Genomic DNA, 21,365 nt, shown 5'->3' with positions numbered 1-21,365 from the left:
TGTGGTTTGTAATGCAATGGGCAGCACAAATGTCTTAATACCTCAGGCTGTTGCCATCCACTCTGAAGCTCTCTCGCACACCCCCATACTGACTGTAACCCCAAACCATGATTTTCCTTTACCAAACTTGACTGATTTCTATAAGAATCTTGGGTCCATGCAGAATCCAATAGGTCTTCTGCAGTATTTGTGATGATTGGGATGCAGTTCAACAGATGATTCATCAAAAAAATCTACCTTCTGCCACTTTTTCAACTGATCAACTAGAAGTCATGTTATTATTTGTTGCTTTTAAACCTGGGATCGCCGACAAGACTTTTGTCAGGCAGTGTATATATGTTTGTGGCCTTTCATGGTAAAACTTTTTTTTAATCAGCAGGGAACACTGTAAATGTCGGATATTTCAGCTTGCCAGAAAACGTGGATATGTTGATGAAAGATTTATATGCTAATTGCTAATAAAATTGCCAAGTAAAAAATTATTAGTTTTTCTAACTAAACTAATTAACTCTTTTTGTTAAACAAATTGTTGTGAGATCACTATAGTGAAGAGTGACATCCTTATTAGCTATACAAGATTGATTATGTGTGATGTTTTGTACAAGCATGTATGTATTTGTACATAGCAGTGTCTCCCCAAAGTGGGAGTTAAGATGCCCTGTGGAGGTCGTCCGACAATGAGTCAAATTCATTTGATTAAACTATTCAAATTACCATATTTTATCCATAACCTACAAACGATAAACATAGTAGTTAATGGTTATACTTAAAACTTCTTCAACCTTTTGATTTATTGTTTAGTTTTTTGTTCCTATTGGATTGCAACCATGATTACGTTATGTTAAAGACACAGCAATAGCATCAGCAGATGCAGCAGATTGATTTTATGGCAACACGTTGAACTTTCTGACACCTTTACGGCACTCAAGTACATTAAAAATAAATACAGGTTATGACTTAACATGGAGGATGAGCTCCAAGTGGTCTCCAAAATTACACCAAGAATGGAGCAACATGCAAGATTTGTATATTTACATCCTTCTTAGAGGATAGTGGGGATCACGAGTCACCGTCATTAATATTTTAGAGTCTTAGCCTGAATAGTTATATAGAAACCCTGGTATATAGTATATAGTATATGGAGCAAACAGTTATATCATGATAAGAAATTTAAGTAAATTTTCCACCTTGCAGGTCCCCCTGTAATAGTCGCATCAATCACATGCTCACTATCGATGCGAAACATGTAAACTCCACGATTCTGCAAAAAATAAAAAAACAATAACATCAGTTTGCTTTTGGACAAAACCTGTTCAGAAAGACTTTTAGATTTACATTTGATTCTAATGCATACCTGTGCCTCGTACATCTTCTCTTTCCTGTTTGCCACCTCACTGCGAATGATGGTACCAATGTATTCAATAACCATAGTGTATTTTTCAATGTCTCTCGCAGCATACAACCCTAAACCCTAAAGTAAAATAATGCAGAAACTCGAATTATTACATGCTTGAGATATCCATAACAATTACGACAGTGAATTGTAAATAATTATGATACAGGTTGTCTCCGCAACAGAAAACTAGATTATTCTGCATACTGCATTTAAAACAATAATGTCTAATAACATCAAAATATAATAACAAGAAAGTTTTACGTTATCAACTTAAGTGTCAAAATGGCAACTGCTAACAGCTCAATAAGAAAACAAAAATAAGGGAATTAATAAGGTTAAAAATATTACACTCAAAGTAGGTCAAAGTGCGTTGTACATGAAACCAAATACTATGTTAGCAATTGGATTAATGGCATAACTGAGTTGAAAAGCCTTCATGCAGAACCCTTAATCAATTCATCTGAGCTTTCTAGTCCAAGTGAGAGGACATGTAAATGGAGCGAGGAATTAAAAATAAAAGAAACTAGAAAGTACTATGCATTTGCAATGATGCAGAAATAGCGAGATGACATATGACACATGCGATCACATTTTTCTCAAATTCTCCTTTCTCCAGTAGTCTAGGAACAACGTCTAATCAGTCCTGACTTTCATACTCTTATACAAAGAGAGCTTGATTTGGCCACAGGACAGAATCATTGTACTGCTTACTAAATATCCAACTTTTTCCCCACACACATGATTACTGTGTTTTAAATTATGGATTTCACTTCTGAACTATGCAAAAGAACCCAAACAATTCATATTAAATTATAAGGTTGTGCTAAAAACCATATAATACCATCAAAGCCAGAATTATTAGCTCTTCTAAGTTTTTACCCCCCCCCCCCCCCCCTGTATATTTTTCCCCAATCTTTGCATAACGAAAGGTAGATTCTTTTCTAAAAATAATAGTTTTAATAACTGATTTCTAATAATTGATGTTGTTTTATCTTTGCCATGATGACAATGCATAATATTTGACTAGATATTGTTTAAGATACTAATATTCAGCTTAAAGTGAGTTTTAAAGGCTTAACTAGGTTAATTAGGATAATTAGGCAAATGATTTATCCAGACCCCCTAGGTTTTTACGATTTCTTTTGTGATAAAGATTATTGATTTTGAGGTGATAATTTCCAGAAATTTGACGACAAATTTGTGATTAAAAAATATATCTAAAAACATATATATCTAATATTTACAATATTAAGTAGCCTAGTATTTTAGGTGTGCACTCTAAAACAATGACACAAATTATTATAAAAATGAAGCTTCTTTATTTTGGTCTTGTCAAGACGAGATCTAAACGGTAAAGATTAAGCCAAAGGAAGGTGTTTAACTCTACTTTTTATCTTACTTTCTCTTTCTCTAATTTCACTTACAGAAGCATCTGACATCATGTACCTCACTCAAGACTTGTGCTAGTGATTTCCCTACCGTAATGCACTAAAAAAATCCACAGATTGCCTTAACACTCGACAATGGCAGGGGTGCGTTTTCTCTCGTCAACGGCAGAGAAAGTGTTAAGGGAAATCCTTTATCGATTTGAAGCACATCACAATAGGCTAAAGCTGCTTGCTTTTCAGTCTGTTCTATTGCTCCGTTTGTTAGATGTTTGCTCCCATTTTCTTTTGCAGTCACAAAACAGCCAAACAATTTTACATGTACTGTTAAGATTAGATGAGACATCACTTTTTCGAGACACTCAAATATATTTCATTTACTTCGTATGCAACGTCTATATGTAAAGCAATTTATTGCAAACTGAAATAAATATAAATTGATTATATGGTTTGGAACTGGATGTTTTATGAGATTATTTACATTTTTTTTTTTGCAATTATTTTGCTTCTAAATTAAGAATTTTGCAGGATCACAAAAAAAAGACACTTTTTCTAAGGTCTGCGTTGAATTTAGCGATCATAAAATAGCCAAAAATAGGGGGTCTGTATATTGAAGGTTTGTTCTATTTAGGCTTTTGTCTTTAAAATTATTACGTTGTTTCATTTAAAAATGGCTTTTATTCTAGCCAAAACAAAACAAATAAGATTTTCTCCAGAAGAAAAAAAAAATCTTTTTACACTGCTAAAATAGTAAGAACAGCAACATGCTACTATAAACAAAGTCACTTCTTAGCTACGCAACTATAATTTTCACTAATAACTTGAAATTTAAGCATGATCTCTCTACCTGTATGCGTGAACGAGCCAGGTAGACGTTGGACTTCCACTCGGCATTCATGCGGCGATACTGAGCCGACTTGGAATGGACAAAATGCTTGCTGTATGGAGGGACACCTATCTCAGCTGGGTTCCCAGGGGACTGCAGGGCCTTCGACGTGCTAGTCAGGGTATGAGGTCTACATGAGAAACACAAACAAACATGCCTCATTATGAGGAGAAAAAACCTCCTAAATTCTTCAGATCAGAGAAGGCAAATTGTTAAAGTGTCCAGGTCCATTAATGCATTCAAATAACAAATTCTGTCCTACAATGCTGCAGCAAAACAACTTAATATTTATCTGAGCAGTAATATGATAATAGAAACAAGCAAACATACAACATGAACATGTAGATTGATCCACAAACAGATGAGTCTGGTTTACAAGAAGGCTTTTTAAAAATAAATCATAGTCAATCCTTTAAATGACTTATTACTTCTTGACTACATTTAATTTTCTGTCAATGACAAACGTAAAATAAACCAATTTCCATCATTCGGATGCTCAATGATTGCTTGTGTGTAATGGTAACTCACAATGTAAACCGGGACATGAATTGATGTAGACTCACAGACCACAGGGAAAGCTGGAAATCCAGTACAAACACGGACGAAAAAAAAGGTTTAAGTTATACAGAATACCTTAACACAAACCTCTTGATGTGTGTGCAAGCTTTAGGTTCAGAGCGGGCACATCCAGAGGGGTTGATGGCCAAAGGGAGCTGCATCAGTGGGTTTCGTCCATAACGAAACGTGTACCGCTCGCATGCCTCCACTCCAGGAAGCTGAAGGCAAAGAGTATTGTTACTACAACAGGAATGTGTGCGAAAAAACACAGATCTGAAATGTCACAGGCAACTGAATTTTATTTATTCATTTGTTTGATCAGCCCATGGAATTTTAAGCCTTTTAATTACAACATACTTGTTTATAAACAAGAGGAGGCCATACTGAAAATGATTGAATTTGCCAATATAAAAATTCCTGTCATGCCAACAAAAGATGAGATGAGAAATGCAAACAAACATTTCAGAAATCTAATTTGCCGTGTTTCTGCTTGATTTTCCACACAACACACATCTGAAACCATCTATCGAAAACAACACAGAGAGAATGTTTCAACTTAATAAGTGAATAAAACAAATATTTGACGTTTCACTTACAGATTCCACAATCCTTGTAACTGCAGATACAGTCAGGCCAAATAGGTCCTCTCCCTTTAGGTAAACAGGGAAGAGCCTCAGAAATCCGGTCTCATTCCTTCTCTCCGCCACAGGCTCCAGAACTTTATCCCACACACCTGCACCACAACATGAGCAAAGTCTCATAGTTACTTCTGGTGATGTTTAAATTCCCTGCCACTTTCTCTTTGGCTTGATTAAGATCTAAATTACACTTAAACTTCTGTAATATCAACCTGATCTATGAAATGATTGTTCATAATGAATGAATTCTGCAACATCACTGAACAGACTCAAGCTGTATTATAACAACACTACCATTTTCTGAAGAGCTCTTTTTACTAAATTGAAGGCTGTTTTTTATAATGAATGAATGTTTTCTGTGAATAGTTACTCACTCTCATGTTTTTCAAATCATGTCTTAGTTCATCTTTTTAACACAATTGAAAAAAATACAATTCTGACCCTCCATATACAGAAATGTTCCAGAGACATTAAAAGTCCAGAAACGGAAGGACTTTGTTTGCAGATGTCTTCCACCTCAGGTCAAGCTGTGCATTTATGATGGACAATATAATATTGCCAATACAAAGTTACAATGTAGACAGCCGAGTCTAACACCAAACACATGTAGTAAACCTGATGCATGGAGAAGATGTTAGTGAACAAAAGTTTTTTAGTTTTTTTCGGTGAACAAAAGCTTTCTTAGAGCTCTTAAAATTACATTTTAACCAACGAAGTCTTCACAGGTATTCACAGATTGTGGTTTCTTTTCTAGACTGTGAACATCACAGGACAACTGTTGTCTATAAAAGATGAGAAAGCTCTTGGATTTCATGTCAAATATCTTGTGTTCAAAAGATGGACAAAGGTCTAATGAAATTGAAAGAACAACATGAAGGTAAGTAATTAACAACCGAAGTTAAATTTTTGGGTGAGCTAACTTTTCAGTGGTTAGATTCCTGTTTAAAGAGCCCCTATTATGGATTTTTGAATATTACCTTTCATGCAGTGTTTGACACAGCACTAAGTGAATGAAAACATCCAGCTGTGAGTTAAACCTGAAAATGCTTGTTAAAAATAAAGATTTTGTAGTAAAAGATTTGACTTGTTTAAATGATTTTTCGTTCGTCCGGATCATTCCGTTCGAACTGAGGTCGACACGAAACAATATCAAATATGAACTGCCGGATCCGGTAAAACGTGAACGCGCCTTTCCCTTCAGGCACTAGCAGAGTGTGAGGGATCATAGAATTAATATCTATACTATAGAGATGGCCAGACATGCAGCTGTGGGGAATAAAGGATTAAAGTTCATTTTCACAACAACACCACAGTATAGCCAACCGTGTGCTGGGTCTTTTCCGTCATTTTTCTGATGATTGATACAATAACCCATGCTGCAATGCAGAATTTGCTGGCCATTTATTATAAAAGGGCCATGAAACCCCCTCTCTTTCAGAATAGAGGTGAGCAAGAGGAAGCAGTGGGCGTGGCTGGCAAAGCAGGTGGAAAAAAGGGGAGCGAACAACTGTCGTCAGCTGGCTCACAAAATGAGACACAAACCATGAGACGACGCATGATTTTATAGTTTACGTTAAAATGCAAAGAAATAAACAGTAGCTTAATGTCCTGCTACATAAGCTATTTGTAATTTTATATAAACAAAACCACAATTTGTTATATATATATATCATTATAAAAATAATCGTGTTTATATAAACACTATAAATGAGGGTGACTTCTCTACTCCTAAATCCCCGGGTCAGAATGCAGACACAGTGTATAGCAGTGCAGCAGGTCTCTTGCCCTGTCTATTCCAACCATTAACCCTGCCAGTAATTTGGAGGATTTTAAAAATTGGCAAACACAGCAGCACAAATATAGGCGATGTGTCTGAATGGTAACAAACTCAATCGTTAAAAGACAAAGTCCACCATTCTCCAATTCTCGTACAGCTCTCTCGACAAAACTGCTTGCTGCAAACCAACATCTTTGCTGTATAGGCTCTGACAGCATCGCAGGGAAACACATACACACAAACTCAATGAATTATGGAAACAAATACATAACGTTACGACCCTTCATGAACGGGTAAATACTGTTTGCAGAAAACAGCAGGACCGTGGGTGAACGATCATCGCTCTTTGTCCAGTCTATTCCAAACAGAACCGATCGCAGCAGTTGCGTTTCCTCTAGGCACAGTTGCTTCACGCAAGTAAACGGGAGCGCGAACGCTTTTTAACAGTCGAATGCATCACATCAGCTGTGCGTGTGAGTGATCATCCTCTCATTCAGTATTCACCTGCCTTCTTTTGCTTGTGCAAACACAATTAATTTTTTAAGTCATGCTACAAGATCACATTTGCATGAATACTGGGCCATCCTTATTGTCAAACTCTGCTTTTAAGAAAACTACAACTTAAAAATAATTTCCAACCAGCCAAAGTGGCTAGTGGGAGAGTCTGTCTAACAGCTGAAATCTACCTGCATTTGGCGGGTGTTAATGTCAAGCCCTGTTCATAACAGTTTCTCTGTCTTACGCTGAACACAGTGGACCAATCGCAACAGATTGGGTCATCGAACCAATCAGCGCAGATTAGCATCGTGCTAAGAAGGGGTTTGGAAACAAATTATTCGCTAAACGAATCATTTGGGATAATCAGGTAAAATAAATACACATTATAAGACAATGAAATTGTTTTACGACCTTGGATGAATATCAGCCTCTTGTTGAAGACCCCAAAATCAAAATATACTGCATAATTGTATACTGCATAATAGGGGCTCTTTATTACATGTGACTGTATTGGTGACTACTTTTCATCATGCTATTGCTTACCTTTTGGTGAGGATCCAGTCAGAATCAAGTCATCGTATCCCTGCTCCACCACACGGATGACAAACTCGGGGCTCCCATCGTTCTCATTGATGGAACACACGTAATGGCAGCGACGGTTGCCATGACGCATGCTCCAGTAGATCCGACTAGCCTCATAGCCCACAGGAAAGATGGCAGTCATTGAGTGGAAAGCTAGCATCTGCTGAGGTAGCAGCTGACCGACTGCATGTAACACCAAGCTGCCTACGCGGAAGGTGTGTTCTCGCTCCCCCCTCTGGATGATGCTGGCAATCTGCCGAGACTCGTCTCTTTGCACGTAAACCCTTCGAAACACAGCAAAACAGCGGAGTTCGTGTTCAGTCCCTAGCAGCCCACCTCCTATCAAGCTGGTTCCTCTGGGTCTGTGCAGATGGCACAACATGGTCTTGTCTTTGAAGAATGTGCACTGCGCTTTTAGGGCACAAGTGAAATGGTATGCGTTAGTGCAACGCAAGCGGTGGCATCCACTTGTTGCGCCAGTTTGCTGACAGTATGCACAGCGCACTGATAAGCCTCTTCTCAGGGCCAGCTCTACATTAATGAGAGCTCCAGCCTGGGTTTCGTATACTTCAGTAGACCAAAGGGCACAGTTGAGGTGCACCCACAAGTCCAGATCAAGATTTAGCAATCGGGCAGGCCCATCGGTGAGCCCGTCTCCTTCTTCATGACAGAAGCAGCAGCGGCGCATGTCTTTGGGCATGGGTTCAGGTCTAAGAGAGGTCCCCAGCTTTTTTAGAAGTGCATCAATTTCTTCCTCCACCGGCAAGTGATAGTTACCCTTGGGTACGACGATTTGAACACTCCACCTTCTCCAACGTAGAGCCTTCCAACGCTTCCCTGATAAATACCGAGGTTCATCCCCACCATTGTGTACCGCCCGTGGCCTAGGCTTGAGCTTGACTGTGACCTTTAGAGTATCAGGCTTACAATCTCCTCTCAGCATCTCGGAAGTGATCGAGGGAAAGGATATTATCGGTGTTGGGGGTGGAGACTGCTTAGGCTGTAGCTGGGCCAGACAGTGGACGTCAAGATCAGATATATTGTTATTGTATTGATGAAGCACCTTTGTGGGATTCAGCTTGTCCTCAGACTCAGATGGAGGCGGAAAGTTTGGCTGTGAGAGCAGAAGAAGAACACACTTTACCTCTGAACTCTGGAACTTTGCATTAGGCAGTGATGTAACTGTCTGATTATTCCACCAGCAGCACTTCAGTTACATATGTTAAACATACTGACGACACCATTTATTGTATTTTACAGATGGTCATCACTACAAGAAACAAATAGGGATACTCCGATCAGGATTACCGACTACCAATTCCTAATCATGGTGATGGTCTGAAACTGAGTACCCATTAGGAAAAAGTTTGGAGCATATATTTGATGCATAAGAAGTTAAAATGCACACATATAATAGGTGCTTTCACATCTGTGGTCCGGACCAAGAACAACAAATGATACATTGTAGCAATTTTCGGCTATTTTTGGTTCCTTTTCACACCACACTGATTGCTTTGTTCCGAACCAGTTGAAAAAATTTTAAATGCAGTCATGTGACAAAATCCACATCACTCATTGGCCAGATGTTTTTGAACGTTTTTCCTCAACTGCTTTTCCATTGGTCAGAATTAATATGCTGGAAAATGCCAATGTAACTCCCGTAAGTAAACAAACTGGCAGACACAAAATGTCGCTTTTTACTACGGAGGGATGACTGCGCTGGCTGATTGTATCCCTGGTCATAGTATACTATAGTTAGTATACATCACTTTAGACAAACTATACATTTCAAGAATGAAACGCGGCTGGGGCTGAAAACAATGTTTTAATGCATTACAAACGGCGAAAACGCATCTCAAGTCACTTCAGGAGGAAGCGTGAATTAATATAGCTAAACTGCGAAATGATCCTCTTCTGGAAATATTACCAACAATCCATCAGGTAATGTTTTTTTCTCTCTCTCTATCTGTTTAAAATTGCTGGTAAAGCGATGTCAACAAATATTTTTCCTCCACACCCCATAAGATGGGGCAGCACATCGTCCTACGGCAGATGGGTTAGTCTAAAAAGGCACAGAATTTTTTGAGGTTGGGTCTGTTTTATTTCGGATCATGTTCCCACCACAAACGAACCGCACCAGAGTTTATCTAAAAGTGTACCTAGACCACCTTTTCAAGGAGGTATCGGTACACTTTTCTTGGTCCGCTTTTGGTGAGCACTTGAGTGCGATTGCTACATTCACATTCACCTGCCCAAACGAACCGCACCAAGAAGGAAAAGTGTGATTCAAACAAACTACAGTAAATATGGTAGGTGTGAAAACACCCTAATACGTCTTTCCTAAAATTAAATCGGCCTATAAATAATACAGTATATTACAAGAAGTTATATTATTAAATATTCAGGTAAAATGTTATTTTTTCCATTTAATTTACCTTCATAGGTTTTATTTATCTAATAATTCCAGCCAGCTTTTAGTGAACTCAATATTTAAAAAAAAAACAGAACCTTCAGTTAAAAATGTAAAAAGACCTAAATACATGCAAGACATGCATTTGCTTGTCTCCAACTGACAGCAGATCTCTCAATGAGAGAGGGGAAGGGATTTGCACTTGCGATATCTTTACTGCTCTATTCATTTAACCTAACAAATGTGATGCTTAGAACATCACTGTGCCTCTCACGATCTGTTCTCTTGCTCATTCGCTCTCGTTGCCACGATTTCTGGGTATTTATTTGCCGGCAGCTAGCTCTCTGCAACTCTCACATGGTCGCCCACTGAAGCTTAGCAGGGCTGCGCCCGGTCAGTACCTGGATGGGAGACCACATGGGAAAGCTAGGTTGCTGCCGGAAGTGGTGTTAGTGAGGCCAGCAGGGGGCGCCCAACCTGCGGTCTGTGTGGGTCCTAATGCCCCAGTATAGTGACGGGGACGCTATACTGCTCAGTGAGCGACGTCTCTCGGATGAGATGTTAAACCGAGGTCCCGACTCTCTGTGGTTGTTAAAAATCCCAGGATGTCCTTCGAAAAAGAGTAGGGGTTTAACCCCAGCATCCTGGCCAAATCTGCCCACTGGCCTTTGTCCATAATGGCCTCCTAACCATCCCCATATTACAATTGGTTTCATCTCTGTCTCCTCTCCACCAATCAGCTGGTGTGTGGTGTGCGGTCTGGTGCAAAATGGCTGCCGTCGCGTCCTCCAGGTGGATGCTGCACACTGGTGGTGGATGAGGAGATCCCCCCCCCAATTGTGTAAAGCGCTTTGAGTGCCCAGAGAAGCGCTATAAAAATGTAAGGAATTATTATTATAACAAATTTTTGGGGATCACAGAGCTGGTATGAATAAGCGGGAGACTCGAGGAGCTTCCCGGGGAGGTCATAAGGTTTGATAAGATACTAGATAGGGGTGATCGCTCAGCTCATGTCAAAGCACACTGGAAATACAACAGCTGCACTTGTAACAAAGACACCATCACTCGACTGTACAAACAGGTCACACCACATCTGTATATATTTTAAATGTTGTGACGCGAGTGCATCGATCGTTCATGCCCCCGCGCATCATTTACCTCCTCACATGTTGTGGCTGCTGTAGACTATGCATAATATATAGAAGCGCAAGTCCATCTTCCTTCGCTTGTAAACTCATAAACAAACCCCAGCGATCGGTTCATGAGATCAGCTAGATTGCTTAGTACCAATTATCAGCCGATTGATCGGAGCATCCCTAAAAACAACCAGAGATAACTATTGTGATTTCGACTCACCTTGCCATCTAACAATTTACTCTGCATGGAAGCCGAATAAAGAACTAAGCAGTTATTGCTGCAGAAGACAAGGCTCTCCACAGCTCCTCCATGGCCCTGTAAGACAGAACGTCATTAAGATCATGCTCAGCTTGGACAGAAGTTGTAAAAAATAAGGGGCATGCCATTTCCCATCTAATGGCACGAATTATCATTAAATCGAAGTGGCTCACTTGCAAGAGATCAAAGCTTGCATATGTTGCAAACCTTTGTTGATGCCATAAGGAATTAGATTTGCATACTATTAAAAGGAAAGGGAGGAGGGTGAGGGAGGGAGACTTCAAAGGTGTCCCATGATTTAAATGACCTGAAATGGGCTTAACTGTTTTTGAACTTGGGCATCTTATGCTCTTTAACAAAACGTGCCTCGGTATACACATCCCCTTGGGTAATGTCAGTTAACCCTGTGACTGCAGCAGGGTAGATTTTCACTTCCCATCAGGAGCCGGATTAGCATAATTGAAGCTCTTTTCTGTGCCTCCTTAAGGGGCTTTGAGGGGGCTGCATATTTTCAAGTGCTCTGTGCCCCTCGGCTTTACCGTTCTTGAGGGCTGTGTCAGAGGATGTAGTCTAGACCCACATCAACCGGTTCAGCAAACACTTTTATAGCCCTTAAGGGGTGACATGTTGTCTAATGACTCAACAAGGTATCTATGAGACATGCAGTTTGGGAGTTTTAAATACATTAGTGCTGCATACCAGTTTATTCATTGGCAGCTCTTTGGTAGACTTCCGAACCCCATTTCCAAGGACCACCACCCTACAATGGGAGCACCATTGTGGTTTGGATCCTAGACTGCTTCCATGCATCTGACCGTAGTCTCGTCTGACCATAGCTGTACCTGTTATAAAAGAAACACAATCAATCACAGATATTTCTAGCAGATTATAAAAAAAAAAAAACAGCTAGTGTGTTTTGAAAATCTGTGCCGCTCTTTTAAGTGTGTTATTTACTGATTTATGAATTGATTGGAATAAAATCAACGAGCAGCGAGGTAAACAAATACGTACTCTACAGTAGGTTAATATTTTCTTGGCTTTGTAAAGTTTGGTTTTAATCTTTGGTCGTTTTTAAATAAAATGACTATTCAATCTAAATATTTGTAGTACATTCAACACATTTATTACTTAAAACACCATGATTATTCAAAGAATTAAAAAAGAGACAGAGCAGCTATTTAAAAACAAATGATTCATATGATCTCTGAAGTATTTCCAGCAACCATTCTTAGAAGAATTCATTTAAAGTGCACTAGACCTTCATTTTTAAAGAAATGAAAATACATAACACTTAACAATTAAGGCTCTGTTTACACTAACATGTTTTAGTTTTAAAACACATATGTTTTGCTACAATTACACTTTCTGTCCACACTAGCCCAGCATTTTCAGTGCTGAAAATGGAGCGTTTTAAAAACGCTGAAGAGGCCGCTTTCAATTTAAAATGCTGCTGCTCCATGTCAGTGTGGATGGGGAAAATGGAGACATCTGGAAACGGAGGTGTGGCTGCAGGCATTCACCCGGCTAATTGGGGCTTTTTCCTCAATATGAAGTGCACACAGTTCAGTCTTGTAATGTAATGTGTATTTTATATAGCGCATTTATTGTGTATGGCCATACACCCAAAGCGCTTCACAATCATGAGGGGAGTCTCTCCAAACCACCACCAGTGTGCAGCGTCCACTTGGATGTGTGCACAGTCTTGCATTCCTTTTTGAAGTTAAGGCTCAAGTTTCCTCAAGGCTACTTTATAACCTTATTCACATCACCCTGATTTGTTGCTTCACTATCTTAACAATAAAATGAAAACATGATATAAGGAACTGCCTGTTTTCATTTTGATATTAGCTTAACAGACACCAAAAATGTTAAGGCATCCTGTAGCTGCACATTTATATGACCATCATCTTCACTGTATGCATATTTATAACAAAAGGGCACCATTACTGCCTTCTTTTATTTTTATTGGAAAATATGAAACATACCCTCTCTTTTGCTGAATATCAGTATTAATTATCAATAATGACCATATTAAAAGTATAACGGACAATAAGTTTATCCAATATAGGATATATAGACAAGCAATTAGTCAATATGGAGAGTCAGTGTACATGGATACATTGATTCATTAACTTATCTTTGCGTTTCCTGAGAACAAGTAATAGATTCAAAATACCAAAGAGTCATTAGAAAGTGACAAGATGATTTAAATATCACATTTAACACTATATTGAGACTAGATCCAGTGGTAGATCCTTGATGAACTGTCTGACGTGCGCTGCTCTCATCTGGGGAGGTGTGCTTAAAGCACCCGCTGACTGCCTGGAGCTCAGACAGAGTATGTGTGTGGTCATGTGATGTGTGTTTTCAGTAGTATAGTTTGAATGGAGAGCTTTTCAGAAACGCTAGGTGAAACACCAGTGTGGACATGGATCATTTTCGTTCTAAAACGTTGTTTTATAACTAAAGCGTATTAGTGTAAACAGGGCCTAAGAGTCTGTCAATATAACACTTGAAAGAAACAAATCTCATGAAGTTGTGTCTGTGAAATTGTGACCATTACTGCATTAGTTTGCACAGAGAAGTCTGTATGAACATGTTAGAAATAGATGTGTGTTGTGTTTAACATATACTAACCGTCGCTAAATGTTTGGTGTGGCAGAGGTGGTCTGTGGAGCCTCATACCAGGTTGTTGGTGAAACAGGGAAGTTGGATGAGGAACCTTTAGTCCGCTCAACATGTCTATTGAGCTGCGGTGCTCTGGTCCTGGAGAGCGAGTCACCTCATAGTTCCCCGGTATGGACACACAAAGCATGTTTGCTAGTGCTGACACCACTCCTTGAATATTCTGTGACAGAAGCAGACACATGCTCAGAGATGAGATGAAATTATCTTGCTCCGAGCAAGGCATTGCTGTTACAGAATGGGTTATGTAATTGTGGGCACTCACCATTGCTGCCACTGGGTTCAGAGTAATGGATACAGGCACCAGGTCAGTTCTTAAGCATGTAGAGAGCTGCCCAAATTGTGAAGCAAAAAAATTGCTTGGAGGCTCTGTCTTGACTTCCCATCGTCTGGCTTCAGAACCTAATGACAAAGAAGAAAAGTTATGTCAGATGATGATGTCCGCTCTGTTCAAAAACGTAATTCTGCCTTACAACTTCCTGCAGAGGATATACAAATAGTGCTCATCTGAAATTTTGATTCCAAGACATTTTGCTAAACGCATGTTGATAAGTTAAAGATGCAGTTGGTACTGCAACCTTGGACTTTAGCCGAAGGCACTGGTAAATCCAACACTGCTGAAATTCAGTACAATAAGATTTTTGTAACGCATTGTGGGATCTTCTTCTCAGTGAAATATAAAGTGCTGCTTATAATACAATCTTCAGTCACAAAGTCACATCTCTAACAACTTTAAGGGTGAACAAATGTCATGCTGGCATTTTTACTGCGTTTCTCTGTCAAGACCATACAACCAAAAATGCATGCTACATGAGCATTCACACATGCTGGGCATGTGTCAGCATTTATTCTTGTCATCTTCTGGTAGCATAATGTTGTATAAAAGGGGTTTAGTAAATCAGAGGACAATATGGTATAGCCCAGAAGACCCAACCAGAGAGAAATCTTTATTAGCTACACAACAATATTCAAAAGTCTGTGCTTTGCAACGGTGTAGATTTGCTCTTGACAGTAGTAGTTTAATAAGCACTTCAGTTTACTTCATTGAGGGTTTATGGGCATGATCACTTAGCGTCACATTGTGAACAGATCACCATGTGACAGAAGACCATAGTTAAGAACAGGCTTTTTACAAATGTAATTCTGTAGATATGATGGGAGTAAACCCAGTATAAATTTGTAAACAAGGATATGGCAATGCTTGAGCCTACGAATGGACAAAGCAGACCAACCTAACCTGGTATTCACCTTATTCTTCACCGACGAGTGGGCCCAGCCAGTTGAATCTTTTTGGCTCGAGACTTCCGGTCTCATTCACTTCCATTTATTTTTAGACATTAAAAACTGCTCATGATGTTGCAAACTGATATTTTCTTATTATATTATTCTACTTGGTCTGTATAATCATGCAAACATTTGTTTGTAGAGCAAGTAGTTTGACCGTTTTCTGACATTTTTATAGTCATTTCTCCCATGGGCGACTGAATCGGAAGTTCTAAAAAAATCGCGAGAACAGGCGCACTTCCGCATTTTAGAGTAAGGTCAATATAGCACAAAATGATGAGTTAGGGATTTAAAATTAGCTATAAATCTTAGTGCACCATGGTAAACCGTATCCAAAGCATTCAGACTTTGAGACGAAGCATGCAACTAGATAAGATCACCGCAGACAAACTATTGCACAAAACTGCCAATTTATGCATGCACCTAAACTTAAGAATAAATTAAGCCTGTCCCATGCTGCAAAACTCAATGTGCATGATTTACTGAAATCGAGCTTTGCCCTTGAATAAATGCAGACGCCTGGAAAGTGGGAGGCATGTTACACAATAACCATTTTATCTGATAACTGTTTTTCATAATCATTGGAGGCTAAAATTGAAACTTAATTTTGATTAATTGCACAGCTTTAGTAGCTATCATAATGATGGAGTCATTAAGTAGTGAGAACTTAATTGTAAGTGTTATATAACTAAAGTTACACTTTTCTTTGAAAAGCAGCTCCTAATGTCCTTAAGTCTCACATGAGTCTTGCAAAAAAAGACAAGGGTTGGAAAAGTTTCTTGCAGTTTTGGCGCTGCTAACATTCAAATGTAGCAACAGCCTTTCAGCAGGAATATGGACAGCAAATCACACTGTCCATATGTGGTTGAGGGAGATAGGACCAAGGTTATTATAGTTAAAGAAAACGAAAAAATAAAAATAAAAAAACGAAAATTAGATAATAAAATTAAATTTAAAAAAAAATTTTTTTTTCTTAAGTTAAACTAATCGGATCTTCTAAGTGAACTAAATCTTCTGAGTGAACCAGATCTCATCAAATCGAACAGAATCATTTAAAAACAATTTGCGTCTCCAGTAACGTTAAGCACTCATCCACAAACAACTTGAGAGAATTTGGCGAAACGTAAGTTTATTACATAACAGAAAGTCGTAATTAAATTTAAACATGCTTCAGTTGGGTTGCAAAACACAATTGTAAGAAACTTTTCAGATCATAGTGATGTTTTAACTGACAGAAATTAGGATTGCTGACTTCATATCTTTGATATGTTGAGTCCAAACTTGAGAAGATTGTCACAAAAGATCCGGTTGAGGATCTAAACTTCCCATCACTACTGTAGAGCTTGCACGTATATTTTACTTAAGGCTGCTATCTTGTGGGCTGTTGTACTTGGATTTGAGGATGGGTGAATGAAAAAAATGTAGCCTGTCTTTGATTGCGTCTTTATTATACAATATTTACTCCGATGATTTTAAATCTTGCACCTAACAAATATCCTTTATTTAGAAAAAACTAAAACTAATACTGAAATGGATAAAATCTAAACTAAAACTAAGCAATTTTAAAATATAGAAACTAATAAAAACTAGTAAATCTGCCGCTAAAAACTAAAACTAACTGAATTTAAAAACAAAAAGCCAAATGAAATAAAAACTGTTTATATTTATTGAAAAATCCAAAACTATTATAATCTTGGATATGATTCGAGTAGACAAAATGACTGAACTCGTTCTGCACACCTACTGCAAATTAATGACAGAGCATTGTTTTATTTTGGTGAGGATGAAATAATTGGTGGGACATTTCATGAATATTTCAGGAAAATTGCTGTGCACACATCTGTCCATGCTTAATCTATACCCTTGGTGCTTTGGTCCATCTACACTTAATGCAACAATGATGTTTTCAAATGAATTGAGATCTACAGTGTTTTCAAAGTAGAGTTATGTGGACGCCAGGCATAACCCTAGCAAAATGTATGCATTTTAATGCAAAAAAGCACTAGTATAAACACTACCTTAGTCTCTAAAGATTACCTTTACAATCCAGTATTGGAATGACTGGAGAGACAGCAGGGGATGGTGGCTCCTCTTTAACTCTAGACAAATCTGGATAACGGCTGATCTCCATGCCAACCACACTCTCGGGAGAGGATGATGGGACAAAACTGTCTGGCGTGTCCCTGTCAATACAATGCTCCTGACCCCTATTAAAGACAAACAGAACCATTAAACATATATTGACCCAAGTCAAAGTGTTAAAAACACATCATCTCAGGATAAGACATCTCAGCTAGTGATCTAATGCATCAAGAGCTTGTTAAGTTTAGGTGTTTGTAACTTTTGAGAGTTGGGGTATTCGTTTTTTAGTATTCCAGAAAACCAAATAAGATACATTATAGACTAATCTTAACAGACAAAAATCTGCCTACATGAGACGAGATGTTCTAAACATGAAAATCTACCGTAAATCCTCCTGGTTGTTATGGGGTGGCGTAGGAAGTGAAGCAGGAACATCAACAGTCTTTGGGCCCTGAGTGATGGTGTGTCCCAGCAGGTCATCTTCAGCTTTAAATGAAGCAGTGAGCTGCTTTTGACCCAAGCTTTTTGAAACTAGAGAGAGATTATCACAAAATACAGTTTACGAAAAAGCATTTATTTTTTTTTACTCATATGTTGTTCCTGAATTTGTGTCTGTGTGTTAAAGGGGTGGTCCACTACGATATCATATTTTAAAAATTACTTGTAATGTAGCTGTGTGAACACAAACAATATCTCTGAATGCAAGACGCTTAAAGTTCAATGCAAAGTGAGACATTGGCTGCGTCCGAAACCGGCTACTACTCAGTAGGTACTGCATTTGAATTTAAACGTACTACTCGGCTGTTAGAAAAGTACGTTCTATACATTATAAATGTGAAAAGTATGAATGGAATTCGGACGTACTATATCCGCCATTTTGTCATGGTCACGTGACCTACCTGCGTCAGTTGCGTCGCCTCACTTCCATTCGTGAATTCTCTCGTGGGGCATTATGATTATCGGCTCGCATACTGATTTTAGCATACTATATAGTATGGAAGTATGCGGTTTCGTACGCAGCACTTGGCTTTTAGAGTTAGCAAAGACTACAGCGAACAAAGTTTGGGGACTACAAAAACATACATCTCGGTTAGTTTCATCACAAACGCTTCTGGTTACTTGCATTCACCACATGCATACACCCAGCGCAGCAAAGGGCCGTGGTCAGAGGCACTGTTATCCGATCATATAGCAGAGCAAAGCAAGCTAAATGCTGTCCAAGCGCTGCTATTCCCACAGAGCTTCTTCTGTTTCTGTATTTGGGCTTCCGAATGACACAACACAAAAAGAGAAGTGCTTACAATTTAATTTTAATTATGTTCCAGAGATTGACAAAAAAATATATATATATAGCTAGCATTTGACAAAAGGGCAGCTTCCAGAATCTCTCCCAGTTCAGTGCTAGATTTGGCTTAAAACTCAGCTAAAAAGGGGCAGCTCCAACTATAATAGAAGAAGCTGTGGATTGTGAGCCACAACCTTTAAGTATTTTTATTTGTTTAAATTGATCAACCACAGCCACAGTTTCTAGTGTTTACAGTATGTTGTAGTTAGGACGTGAACAAAGATGTAAACAACAGGAAATGCTGTTGGCACTGTTAACAATTTTGCTTCAAATGTATATTTTTCCATCAAACCCCTGTAAACATCCACAATCTTCACCAGTGCTGCAGTGTCTCTCTATGCAGCCGCTTTCCCTGGTTTCTACATCTCAAATAACGAACTAGCAAAAGATATGTGAACATTTCATATTACTTGCATATGTTTATAACCCGAATATATGTGAAAGACACTTGTGAGACTTTATTTTAGAGAGCAGGCGTGAAGTTCAGCCGTGTCCTCTGTATCATTTACAGCTGATACGGCTAACAGCTACTCTGACTGACTGTATTTACACATCACAAAAGTCTATGCTATTAGAGGCATGACACTTTTGCTGGTGATCCCCGCGTCACAACACATTATGTTAGCTAACCAATCAGAGCCTCTTGAGGGCGTGCCTTGCGGAGGAGATAGGAAATATCTTTTTATGTTAGCCGAGTAGCTGGATGTAATTGAGATGAAAAAATAACGCGATTTTTTACAAGTCAAGCATAAGCACACATTGTTTTGCATCTTATAAACACAACCAAGCCTTATAAATACGCTCTGGACCACCCCTTTAATGCAGTTTTCTTTTTGAAAAATTATGTACTTAATCTTTAGAATATTTTGGCAACTTTAGTTTGATCCAAGTTTATCTTCATGCAAGGCATTTTATTGTGAATTCAGTCTACATTTATTTTACCACAATGTGATAAATAATAAAATAAATAAATAAAAGATATCCAAATATAAATCTTGAAATTATAAAAACTATGGGTAACATTTTATATTTGATGGTCTATTTGAGTATTAGTAGACTGTCTGCCTAATATCTGCTGATACTGCTCCTTCAACAGACTATAAGAAACTTTGTGAGTACATGTAAACTTACACCAACCCTAACCCCAACCTAACAGTCCACGTATAATCTAATGAGAATTAGTTGGCATGTAGATGCAATGTAACTTAAATTCAACAAATGGACCATCAAAATAAAGTGTGTCCAAATTATGCTCAAATCAAACTGAATGCTGTGCATTCAGTTTATTAAACTCTGCACCTATATAATAAAAGCGCATAATTTATTTTCAACTGGTTTATACTCTCGTGCTTACCCATTACTTCTGCCTTCCTCGCAAGTTCCTCTGCAGTGCCAAAGCCGTTCAACAACTTTTGCCTGGCTACAGGTGGTGGTGTAGGAGGCAGCGATGCAGGAGGCGTTGGAGGATTGCTAAGATTGTTCTGCTGAAAGCCCAAACAGGGCAAAACAAATGTTAAAAAATGCAGATTCACCATGTTTGCTTAACCATGATGCAGTAAAGCAGTGTTTCTCAACCCCGTTCCTGAAGGACCCTCAGTTTTCAATGTCACATTAACCAAACGCCACCTGATTCAGATCATCAGCTCATTAGCAGAGACTGAAAGACCTGTAAAGGGTATCACGGAGAAAGGAGACTTCCAAAACATGCAGTGTTGTTGGTCCTTCAGGAACGTGGTTGAGAAACAGAGCAGTAAAGAAAATAGAGACGCGAAGGCCAAACCTTATAGATGAGTTGTGAGTAGTAGTCAGATACTCCATCCAGTGATGCACTTCCAAAAGAACCAGAGAGTCTGTTTTCTCCATTGAGTTGCCCACTGCCATATGGGGGGAAATGTGCAAAGTTGACCCCAATCAAAGGCTCCATCAGTGGCAACATAGACAGCTGCTGTCAGGAACAGAGCAAAGGACAAGTGTTGAATCGAATGACAACAGTATTGTTCATATAGGCACATGACAGCAAGCATCTCATGAGCTAATTTGTTTGGAGATTTCATTTCTAAGCTTTCCTAAAGTTGTGAATGGACATATGTGTTCAATAGCAAATGCCGACCACACATGATGTAGATCATAGGTCTCAAATACGATTCCTGGAGGGCCGCAGCTCTGCACAGTTTTGAACCAACCCTAATTAAACACAGCTGATGCAAATAATCAAGGTGTTCAAGACTACTAGAGACTATTGAGCAGGTGTGAGTTGGAGCTGGTTAGAGCTAAACTATGCAGAGCTGCGGCTCTCCAGGAATTGAGTTTGAGACCACAGATGTAGGTAAACTCCAATAACTTCTAGAGGGACCCCTTAATATACACATTAAGATATGCTTAAATAATAATTACATGCTTTACCCTTGCAAAACATAAGTCAAATCATTAACATAAATATGTAC

General features: G+C 38.7%; 1 protein-coding gene across 15 annotated transcripts in view; it reads right to left on the bottom strand.

Annotated features, from left to right (window-relative positions):
- kmt2ca (lysine (K)-specific methyltransferase 2Ca) overlaps positions 1–21,365 on the bottom strand; it is a 216,477-nt gene that overhangs the window by 5,232 nt on the left and 189,880 nt on the right. For 6 of the 15 annotated variants that reach the window (XM_087309099.1, XM_087309107.1, XM_087309111.1 and 3 more), the window contains 14 exons: positions 20,702–20,866; positions 20,276–20,405; positions 17,960–18,107; positions 17,532–17,701; positions 14,476–14,612; positions 14,163–14,373; positions 12,225–12,367; positions 11,487–11,582; positions 7,682–8,834; positions 4,822–4,958; positions 4,301–4,443; positions 3,629–3,797; positions 1,355–1,471; positions 1,188–1,261 (listed from right to left, as the gene is read on the bottom strand). In XM_087309099.1, coding sequence (XP_087165225.1) covers positions 1,188–1,261; positions 1,355–1,471; positions 3,629–3,797; positions 4,301–4,443; positions 4,822–4,958; positions 7,682–8,834; positions 11,487–11,582; positions 12,225–12,367; positions 14,163–14,373; positions 14,476–14,612; positions 17,532–17,701; positions 17,960–18,107; positions 20,276–20,405; positions 20,702–20,866 — 2,993 coding nt within the window. The remainder of the gene's footprint in view (positions 1–1,187; positions 1,262–1,354; positions 1,472–3,628; positions 3,798–4,300; positions 4,444–4,821; positions 4,959–7,681; positions 8,835–11,486; positions 11,583–12,224; positions 12,368–14,162; positions 14,374–14,475; positions 14,613–17,531; positions 17,702–17,959; positions 18,108–20,275; positions 20,406–20,701; positions 20,867–21,365) is intronic. The other 9 variants (XM_087309100.1, XM_087309108.1, XM_087309106.1 and 6 more) reach the window with 7 other exon arrangements.

Source organism: Danio rerio, chromosome 24, assembly GCF_052040795.2.
Source record: "Danio rerio strain M-AB ecotype USA chromosome 24, GRCz13ab, whole genome shotgun sequence".
Taxonomy (NCBI): Eukaryota; Metazoa; Chordata; class Actinopteri; order Cypriniformes; family Danionidae; genus Danio; species Danio rerio.
Note: the sequence above shows the minus strand (reverse complement) of the source record. Positions and strands in the feature narration are given on the sequence as shown.